At 45.0% G+C, this 10,888-nt stretch overlaps 1 protein-coding gene across 1 annotated transcript; it reads right to left on the reverse strand.

Moving 5' to 3' along the window:
* Nucleotides 1–2,972: 2,972 nt before the first annotated feature.
* MEOX1 (mesenchyme homeobox 1) lies at nucleotides 2,973–10,276 on the reverse strand. The gene is made up of 3 exons (XM_035347866.1): nucleotides 9,478–10,276; nucleotides 5,179–5,351; nucleotides 2,973–4,342 (listed from the first exon to the last, which is right to left on the reverse strand). The coding sequence occupies exons 1-3, from the start codon at nucleotides 9,911–9,913 to the stop codon at nucleotides 4,220–4,222; spliced, it is 732 nt and encodes a 243-aa protein (XP_035203757.1). The 5' UTR covers nucleotides 9,914–10,276; the 3' UTR covers nucleotides 2,973–4,219.
* Between the last annotated feature and the right edge of the window lie 612 nt (nucleotides 10,277–10,888).

Below are 10,888 nucleotides of genomic sequence, written 5' to 3' on the forward strand. Positions count from 1 at the left end.
CAAGGTGTTTGAGCCCTGTGATAGCAGAAAATCACTGGGGAGAGTTCATTCTGTCTGCAGCAAACGCCAAAGCACTGCGAGGTGAAATGCTTCAAAGGAAGAACCTCTTCCCAAGGCTGGCCACGGGCCTGCTGACATAAAACTGCCACAGTTCTCCAAAGCTCTGCTCCCTGGGGAAACAAATACAAATGCTTCCAAGATAAGAATCGGGTGCTTCCTTCAGCTCTGCTCGTTTACCGCAAAGTGGTAATGACTGCTAGGGAATGATTTATAATCTTTTCTTTTGAAACAGGTATTCGGAATATAAACTTGTCTCAGGTGGCTACAGATGACCTTTATTGTTCAGCTCTGAAAGAACTCTTGGAGGGTTAACAGATGAGGCCAGCAGAAAAGCTTCAACCAAGTTCTTTGATAGCATGGTAATCTCATAGCTGTGCACGTGAGGTTCAGCTATGTTGACAGTCAATTACTGCTAGTTTCATATCTATTTTATTAATACTAGAGTCTCTTGTAAAACCACTGAAGCATCTGACTGGATGGTGTATAGCATCATCTCTTTGAATCAACTGGCTAATTAAAAAATTAGCATAAAAACATAACATAAAAAAATAGCCTCAGTAAATAAAAATAAACAGGACATCTAGAACTGGTAGGCTTTGTTTTGTTGTTCCTTTGGTGAGTGTCTACATTCATTCAGGAATTCACATTTGCGGAGGGGCAGCCCCTGAGTTAGTCCCACCTACCTCTGGAGTTGCCCAAGCGGATCCGTGACTTAGAAACTGCCAGCTCATTGCTATGGAAAGCCACAAAGAAACCGAGGGCTAGTGACAGAGGGCACATAAACCAAATCAGAGCATCTGCTATGTTGGCATCCAGCTAGGTAGCTGAAAGGTCCGTAAAATCTATGACTGCAAGGAGGGTGCTTCTCTTCCTGTAGCTAGGAGGGGCAGCACAGACATAAAGGGCTGCAGCACGTATTTTCAGGTTTATACAGATCTCCCCGGTCCCTGCGGACAGCTTGCCCTGGTCTTGCATGGGAGGAAAGTCTTGCAGCTCTGTGGAAAACACACCGGCCCTTCCCCGAGCTAGGCGGGTGAGAGATTTATTGTGAGTCAGGCATGGGAAGCATCGTCAGACATCCCCAGGTAGCTGCCTTCCCTTCCGCGAGGAGAATTAAGCCTGAGTGGATTTCTGGGAGGAATAATTGCAGGTCAGAGATTTTGCTCCCTGACAGACTTCGCCTGAGAGCCTCTTGGCACCGAGGGTTCAGGGGTCAGAGGCTTTGATGTTGGGAGCAAAGCGCTCCTTCCCAAAGCACTGAGGGCTCGGGACAGGCCGATGGTTTGATGTGGAAGCCTCCTAACATAAAATGCTCTCGCAGGTGGCTTGTGCCTTACAGCCCCACAGCCAGCACGAGGACTGTGTCTGAGCTGTAATTCTGGGTACCGAGTGAGGTCCCATTGATGTACTTTTAAATGAATTAGGATGCAATAAGCTACTGTTAGCAGCTTCAACAAGAGGGAAGATTTATTACCCTTCCTTCTGATTTTAGTTTATGTTGGTAGCCAAGAGCCCAGAAGTTTTCATCCCCAAAGAAGCTGCTTCTGCAGCTTGCAAGCTTCCAGACCCCAGCAGGGAGGCAGCAGTGGGACGATGTGTGGTGTGGAGCTGCTTTAAGAGCTCACAAGGAAATGAGTACCCAAACCCCTGCCCTGTGGTGCCCTGTGGTTGGGGGGGGGGAGGGGAGGGGGCAGATGTCGAGGGTAGCGCTGGAGTTACCCCCAAAAGCAGCTTCCTCGGTGCTTCAAAGAGCTCAAGCTAAACCAGTGAACTTTGTCAGGAGCTTAAGCAGAAGCACCAAGGTTTAGGAGGAACCAGAGACATTTTCTACTGTTATATGATAAACCGTAGCAGCTTCTCATTTGTGCTTGGACACATTTTTATTTTTTATTTTTTACTTATTTTCTGTAATGTGAATGGTGAGGTTGGTAACCTATTCTTCACACCAGTTTGTAACCCGAATAACACCACTTGTCAAATCACACCCGAGCCTATTGCTGCTGGAGTACTTGGGGTCTGGCCTGTCTGCAAGATGTCCTATGGAAACATCACATATGGATAGTCCGTTTGGGTGGAAAATGGGTGATATTCCCTTTCTGTGAAGATCTGAAGATTATATCAAATAGATATAGCCCCCAGAGAGGAAAACTATGCTCTTAATTATTTTATCTTATTATTTACCATTAGTTTGCGTTAAAAGCAAGCATCATCAAGTCCAACTCCAATTTTCCTACTAGATACAGTGACTCTCAGTTCTTTGAAAAGAATCCAGCATCTGTTACAAAAGAAACATTCTTATTAATCTACTTTGCAGTCTTTTACAAGTGGGACAAACATAGTTTACTTTCCAAGTATATCATGCAGATATGCAGCTTTATATCCAGCGTATCTGCAGACCATGCTAAAGCCCAACAGCAGTTCAGAGTAAGGTGAAGGGAAAATAGTATAACAGTATGCCACAGCTGCAAGCTGTGATTATCTTTCAATTATTTAAGCACAAATTTTGGTATTCTCAATAGCCGTTATACGGTATGCCAATGGAAAAGTCTGTTTAAGATATGGCAAAATTGTATTGGAACACATTAACCAAAACAAAACAAAAGGCAGCAGATGCTATGCTTTCCTAAAACTTCATAATTTGAGGTATTACATGTTTTGGCTGGAAGGGGGGCAATTTCAAGTGGAAGTGGTGTTCAGACATCCGGTTGTTCCATGGCAATTTGTGATCCTGTACTGGAAAGCTGCTTTAACCTTCTATTTACACAAGAAATAGGGGCAGCTGGCTGTGTCAGCTTTAGTGGCTTTAAAGATCTCTAGTAAAATGTCCTGGGGTCAGTCAAACCCCAAAGGTGGAGGCGATCAAATACAGATTAAAACCAAAATGGAAGGACAGAAAAGACACAGGAAGTTGGCATGTTTTGAAGAGCACAGGTACGTTTCATTTGTATGACATATCTGATCAGTTGCAAACATCAGCAAAGAAAAATCACAAAAATAACCTATTCATAGAAAGTTTGCAAAAAGGGCTAAGTTGGTCACATAACTGTAAATTTCATAAACAAATATTGACTTAGACGTCTAAGTAGTAATTGTAAATCCACACGATACCTGGATTAACAGATGTATTTGTATGCAGCTTAAATATACACGTGTGCTTGTTTATTCTGAGGAAAGTTTTGTCTCCAATGGAAAATGAAACAAGAATCTGTAGATAGTAAACTTGGCTAAATCACTCCGCAGAACATTTTCTGCTCCTCCTGACAATCCTGGATTCACAAGGAAAACTGAGTATCCTGAAAGATTTCCTAAATGCAAATGAAATGAAGCATTAAGGAACAGTTTTCCTTCATTTAAGCAGACATGAATGTGGAAAATAAAATTGTAAAAGCTATTGCAATCAGAGAACCTGCTGTGATAGTTGGTGATGGCTGCTTTGAAAAAAACATTTCAGACTTAAATCCGGGAATATCTGGGATATCTAGGAATTTGATTTCAGGATTTACAGTAAGCCTGGAAGAAACGTCCCTCTGCAAATCGCTAGCATCAGCAAGGCACCTGTCCTCCCGGCTGTGAGTGGGAAGCCAGCTCTCCTCAGGCTGGTCAGCAGAATTGCGTTTATAGGTCTGGTCCCAAACCAGAACCGGTTTTAGTTCTGGTTTCAGTACATCAAAGAACTCATTTCTCTTAGAGGAAGGTACAGGGAGAACAGAATGTGCCTTGCCAAGTCTAAGTGCAGAATGAGAAGAAGTGGCCAGGGAGAGGCTGGATGACAACACAGTGGCATTGTCACCAGCTGGACCCTTTCTTTCTGCCTGATAGCCTGTATTCTCCAAGTGTTTGAGAGCCTAAGCAACATTACTCCTGCTTTTATATACAGTGGTTCTTAGGTTTTATTCTGAAGGTAGGCCCATGGCAGTGAGACATGTCCAGAGAGCTAGATTCATTCCAATGAAAATCAAAGTCCTGCTCTCCTTCGGCTTTTTTCCCCTTGTGCCCGTTGATTGTCTCTGCCAGCTACAGCATCGTACTCCTTTCGAAGGCTCAGCACCATGAGTTTTGCAGGCGGGGCCATGGCACGGTGCCATAGCTGACCCGTGGCTGTGTCGTGCCTGCTCTCTGTCCAGTTCCTCTCCCCGTGCTCTTCTCGCTGCTGCAGGCGCTAGTCAGAGCTGGGGGAGGCAGCGGAGTCCATGTCCTCCGTGTCGTGTTTGTGGGGGGACACGGGCTGCCCCCCCTTAACGCGTTTCCACTTCATTCTTCTGTTTTGAAACCATACTTTGACCTGGGAGGTGGAAAGGAGATGAGGAATTATGACCTCAGGCTGAGCTGTCTAAGCAGACCGATGCATATATATCAACAGATGTGTTTCATGAAATTCGGGAAGAAAAATTGGAAGGAACCTCATAAGTGTAAGTGCTCTCCCTCTAACGAAGGCAGGAACAGTTCTTTCTAAGCTGTTCCTGGAGGATGTTGCTGAGACCAGCAGAGGTAGCACAAGTGCTTTGCCTGGCATCTTTGTCAGCTATACGTGCCGATCCAATGGGTACAGTGCACCTTTTAACATCCACCCCAGCCAGTCTAATCCTTCAGGAATTGCAGTCATCTTCATTTAATTGAGCAGTTCCTCTACACCAAGTTTGGTAAGGAAACCCTGACTGAGATCCCAGTGAGAGGAGAGAAATATCTGCCTCCGCTAAACTTTGCATTCTTGTCCTCCCTCATCACCTTGAAATACCACCTGACCCAGGAAGGACACATATCAAATGTGTCATCCCAATTATGTCCTGGTAATTAGAGTCTAAGCTGATATCTGTATTCCATCTGTAAGCCTCAGTGTAGTATGTACCAAGGGGTGGTGGTAAACAATAGCTCAGTAGAGCTCAGTAGGTGTCAGTTTTTTTTTTTTTTTTTTTTTTTTTTTTTTTTTTTTTTAGAATTACATGTATTAAGTACTTACAGAATTTTTTAACACATGCTTCAAAAGACCATGGAAGTTTTGTATTAAAACACCTCTGTGCCATTGCATTATACCTGCCTTGAGTAACCAGTCAGCTTTATAGTTTTAGGGAGAAGCTGTGGGGAAGGAAGAAGGTGGGGAGGAAGGGGTTGGGGAATTACTTGTCTTTCGGTGAGGTCCAGGTTCACAGCTATCTCGTATCTCCTGAGCCTCGTCAAGTAGTTGTGGTGGGCAAATTCAGCCTCCAGCTCCCGTAGCTGTTCCTTTGTGAAAGCTGTCCTTTCCTTCCGCGACTTGCTGCTGCTTTCTGCCTTGTTGCTCGAGTTCTGGTTTTCTAAGGGGCAAACACACAGAATTTGCAGTTACCTTGACCCGTGTGAGCACGTGTAAAGAGATTGGGTGTAAAAGCGTGCATTGTACCCCCTGAGCTCAGCACAGTGTTGTCAGCCTTTGGTTTAAGGGGTGAAGGTGGGACGGGGATCATCACCCAAAGCACAGGAGCACAGGCTGGGTCTGCAAGGTCTGTAGTGAGCAGCCATGGGATGGGAGCTATCAGTAATTTCCTTCCCCATCTCTTTTGCTCCATACGCACGCGTTATCACCCCCCCCAGTTTTGGCTTTGCAGACTGCCAAGCAGCTGGCAGCAGAGGTAGCACTTCGTGCAGGATGGGCACTGTGCAATGAGTGCACGGTGACCTCCTGCGGTGCAAGGGGTAGGGTGAAGCTGCTGAGGAAGCACCATGGGTGGGAAGCACACGGCCTGGGAACGCTGGGAGGGGAGAATGTGGGAAAATGAGCAAGACCGGAGAGCCAGCCTCCGTGCATGGTGCTGCAGGCACTCATCTGCTTCAAGTCTGTGCTGAACAACAGCCAGAGGGAGAGCTGGCACCTGTGTGACTGGCTTCAGAACCACCCCTGTGGTTAGGAGCTGTATTTCTAAAGCTAAATTTCAAGCCATAGCCAAAGGTATGCTGCACCAATTATGCCAAAAAGTGAACACAAGCTGACTTTGCCTGAGATGGTGGCAGTCTTTTTATTATTATTATTATTATTATTATTATCACATTCTCCTGTTTTTTAAAGAAATGCTTGTGAAGAATCTCCATGCAGCACAAGGAAAAATACCCTTGCTTTGTGAGCAAAGCCCAAACTGTGCCAGTCTTTCAGGCAGTTGGTGTTACAAGTTCCTGGCCTCTTCTCCCTCTTTTGCTCCTGCAATTGGCTAGACTCCCCAAACTGAACGAGTTAGTAACATTTTAGTTATGTTGGGTGCTAATTACTTAATTCTTGTGTGTAATTAGTGCGCAATGAAGTTTCACATGTCCTAGCATTACCATACATCCTGGCGCATACTGTTTCTCCATAGAAACTGTATACAAAGCAGTAGCAGTGAGCATGAAATGAGTATCTTCTAGGTGTCATTTTCCTTGCTGAAAAAAACCTCCTGTGTGGCTGAAGGCTTTGTGATTTATCTGATCTTAGCTCTGCCCACCAGAAACAGAGAAATTGAATATAGCTCACGTTAGTGATGATGTGCACAGGAGCAGTGCACCACGTGCTGCCCTCCATTTCAAGGCAATTAGTCCTGTTTGCATAGAATCATAAAACAGGTTGTGTTGGAAGGCACCTTAAAGACAATCTAATTCCAACCCCCCCTGCCATGGGCAGGGACATCAGCATTGTCCTGGCTCCTGAGCCTCTTGGTTCCAATCTCGCACCAAACACCAGCCTCACTGCATTCCCCAAAACAAGTGTGGCTTTGGGGAGGGCAGTGGCGATGCAGGAGTTGAAGCACAGATCCCATGCTGGGTACATATGGGAGTTCACCACTTGCCCCTGTGCAAAGGATATCCTTCATCCCTTATGAATTATATGAATAATTTTAAATAGCTAAGTGTCTCTGGGACCAGCGCAGGTTCTGCCCCACGTGGCATTGCAAAGAGACTTAAGGTAGAGAGTCTTATGGGTGGCTGGTAAAAAGTGCTTTTGAGGAAGACGCAAGGACTCTGCACTGTGCATGTGCAGGATTTGGGTGCCAGAGATGGTGTTTGTATCACTCGCAGCAGCTTAACCATGGAAGCATGGGACTGACTAATGCCTGTAATGCAGGATGTTGCCTGCTTGGTAATGCCCCTGGTGATCCACAGCCCTGAGCAAGGCACGTGGTGTTTGTTGTCCTGCAAACTCTTGCCAGCGTGTGCAATTTTTTCCTTAGTAGAAGAAAGTGTAATAAAAATCTGAAGCATCTGCACAACGTCACTTTTTCCCCATACTAAAGACTTTGAGGGTATATTTATTGGAAGTGGTTAAATCAAGTGGTAAGATGGATTTTGCTGTCATGGAACATAAAATTCTGAAAGCTCTCAGGAACGTTGGCCAAGTGAAGTGACTTCATGAATAGCTGATTCGTTTGGCAGCTGATGATAAAGTAACCAGCAGTTACTTCAGTGAGCACCTCCTGGAAGGATGCTCGACAGAGGGTGTGCGCAGGGGTCTGGGACAGATGAAGTTCTGCCCCCAGATCCCTTTACATTGCCCGGGGACCTGCCTGTGCTCTCCTTTTCTGTCTTCCTCAAGTTTTCAGCTGCTACCTGCTGCTGTTGGCTCTTACGTACTGCTTTTTACACCTCCATGGTTGTAAACGGGTATTGCAAGCCTAGAAAACCCTCTTTAGTCAGTGGCATGAGGGAGAAAGAATGGTCAGGCCAGAATTAAGTTCTGCTCTGCACATTTTCACCTTGTTTTTTCTCCCCCAGAATTCTTCAGTCAAGGGCTGAAAGTCAACAGCATACATCTATTTGTGGTTAAGGGAGGGAGTCATTAGGCACCACTTTCTGATTAACGTTCTGTATTATTTAATTCCCATAATAACAAAGGCATCTACTCAGACCTGTTTCTTGCTGCCTTATTCTTCAGCTTACGTGGTGAGAAGGGTGGGATATCCAAACTATCTGCAACTGGTCATCCTAAAAAACATTTAGCATGAAAAAAGCAGCGTAAGGTGATTCTTTAGACACAGCTTTCACCTGAAAACTAGTTCACTTCCGAAGTGGCTCTCCCTAAGGTTTTAATGCTTACCTTTTGGTTTTAAAGATTAATTTAGAGCTTTGGAGTTTCCTTACTGATCGACTTATGTTTTTTACTTCGTGGTATATGATAGATGTATTAAACCTGAAGTCATTATAAAGCCTTCTAGCCTCTTTAATGCTGTAATTACAAAGGCATTTCTATAAATTATTTGCTAGGTTGTACAGTACTGAATACTTGGAGCCCTCTGCAAGAAAAAGATTTGTGAATGTTAATAGCTGTGGCTTGTGGCAGGGCTGCAGGGGCAGCTGTGAAAGCTCACCCTGGGCTATTTGCTGTCTTCAGGCCATTTGCTGAGCCTGGGAAGTCGGGACCGAATATAGCATCTAAATAATTAAAGCTGGTAGAGGAAGGAAAGGGGGTGTGTGCGTTCATACATGCATGCCTGTAGTAGACACCACTGTTGCTATTGCCACAACATAGCTGTTCTCTAACTGTTCCGAATCTATCCCTGCTTTAAAGAAAGTTTTAAGGATTGACAAGCTTTTTTATTATTTTTACATCAAATAAATGTCTCTCTGTGTCTCAGTTCTCTATCCGTAAAACAGGGATGCTGGAAAATATTCCCTGCTTCATAACAATGCTGTGGGGAAAAGCACACTGGTTTGTAAATGAATGCTATAGCAAATGAATGCATATAAACCTCATATTTTTGAACAACTTCCTTAGGAGAAAACAACTTTATGCGTATTTCGCATGTCTGGATTTGAAATAGCAGCAAATGAGAGGTTATACACCTGAAACTCTTGAATATGGTACTGTAGAAAGAAAGTGTTTTGCTAGCTAGGATGACGCAATGAAAGCCATCTGCATTGTTTTCCACATGGTTAGATGTTGCACGGATGGGCAAGCTTTTGGTATCTCCTGTTTTGCAGTAAAAACATTCAATATTCAGCGAGGCCAAACAGAATTTGTATCTAAAGGGAGACTTTGATGCGTCTCATGCTATGAACTGAGATGTCAAAACCCTGGTACTGTATTTCCAGCTAGCCCCAGGCTGCTGAAGATGAGGGATCTTTGCCCTTTGACTCCCGTTCACTCACACTTGGGCAAATGGCAGGTATCCAAGATGTAACTCCACGACCTAGGACTCTGAGCTCAGTGTCCATGCACCTTGTGATTCCTGCTTAGTTACAGCAAATTTGCCATGTGCTGGTGCATAAAACACCTTGGGCAGTTAACAAGACCTGCAGGAGTGAAACAAACACTGGAGGTCATCAAGGAACAAGCAACTTTGTTTCGATGGTGTTATTGTGTGGGTTTCCTAGTTATGAATTGCAAAATGCTTTCTTCATCAGCTTTAGTTCTAATCTTGTAGGTGCTCTCACGCTACAGCCCGTACCATCCCACATCCCTGCTTTCACGCCACCTACCTGAGTTTTCCTTTTTTCTTTTGGATGTCTTTTTCTCTGTCTCGATCGCAGCGCTTACCGGCGCTTCATACTCTTCATTCATGCCCATCGCCACGCTCACGAGGTTTGGGCTGCCGCCTTCTGACTCTCCAGAAGCCAAGGCCAGTCCCGGATTCGGCCGTCTTCGGGCTTCACTGGCCGCTTGGTGCCAGTCAGGGTGGTGGAAAGAAGGGTGCTGCTCCTCGGGCGGGAAGCTCTGCGGAGCCGTCACCAGGCAGGAGGCTGAGAAATCAGAGTAGGCAGCAAAATCTGACTTTTGATGGAAGGAGAAGGGTGCCGGCGGGTAGTGGCTGAGCCCCGTGGCTGCAGGGACGTCCGCACGGCTGCTCCGAAGGCACCCCCAGAGCGGGGCTGAAGCCTGGGGACCACGCATGCAGCTGCTGATGGTGGGATCCATTCGCCTCCAGCGCCGTCCACGCTCCGGTGCTCGGGGCTGGTTGCAGCTCAGGCTTCTCAATCAGAAGAGGGGATGGATTACGGGATGGATTTCCTCTCTAAACAACAGTTTGTTTGTGGGTTTGGGGCTGTTGCAGACTTGTTATTTTGGAAACTCTTCTAAAAGTCTTCATTGTCCCGACTGGAAAAGAGTAACCAGACCTAGGCAGTGATTGCCCTGAATTATTTCCCAAGGCCTGAAGCTCGCTTCCTTGTGAAGTGCTGGACATGAGTGAAACACTTTTTAAATACTGTGCTGGGGAGAGAGTGACAAGTTTGTGAAGTGAAATGTGAGAGAGGGGAGGGAGGGGTTAACGTACACACGCCCGCTCCCTCCAACCAAAGCAAAGCAGGCACCTATTAATCATCCGAAACCTTATATGCACATCTAATGGGATTTGCAGATGGAGACTTTTAAAGAAACAATGTCTGTATTTTTTTTTTTTTTGAAAAAAAAAAATAGGAAAGAGCAGCACACACACACACACACACACAAAGAGGCTTTAATGTTTCCCTGTAACGCTATGAAGTTATTTTTATTGCACTGTTAACAAAATTCCCCAGGTCTTGCATTTGGAAAAAGCCCTAATACAGGATTCAACAGATGCCAAATTTCAAGAACTAAAGTGGGAAATAAAAGAAAGTACTTCATTGATTGTAAATGATTTAAGGCCCAATCATTAGTTTTAAGAAAGTATTGAGTCTGGCTTGTACATATGTGCACATTTTGGAGGGATTTCTTTTGTTGTTAGCTTTATAACCCTTGTATTTGCTGATACTCAGAGCTTGCTGCCACTGGCAGTTATTCTTTCTGCATTCTACTTTCCAGGGAATTTTCAGTATGCCACTCCTTCCTCCAAGGAAATCTCCTGCTTTTATGCCAATGCGAGACATGTTTTTCATCTTTTGTTGAAAGTTTTATAGTTTTTCCTAACAG

This window comes from Oxyura jamaicensis, chromosome 27, assembly GCF_011077185.1.
Source record: "Oxyura jamaicensis isolate SHBP4307 breed ruddy duck chromosome 27, BPBGC_Ojam_1.0, whole genome shotgun sequence".
NCBI classification, from domain to species: Eukaryota; Metazoa; Chordata; class Aves; order Anseriformes; family Anatidae; genus Oxyura; species Oxyura jamaicensis.

What these genes read in the sequence shown, in the direction of transcription:
- MEOX1 (XM_035347866.1), bottom strand. Translation starts at nt 9,913, where the DNA reads ATGGATCCCACCATCAGCAGCTGCATGCGTGGTCCCCAGGCTTCAGCC. An exon ending in AAGAAAAAAGGAAAACTCAG is followed by an intron (nt 5,352 to 9,477) that starts GTAGGTGGCGTG and finishes TTTGCCCCTTAG; the next exon opens with AAAACCAGAACTCGAGCAAC. An exon ending in TGGACCTCACCGAAAGACAA is followed by an intron (nt 4,343 to 5,178) that starts GTAATTCCCCAA and finishes TCCACCTCCCAG; the next exon opens with GTCAAAGTATGGTTTCAAAA.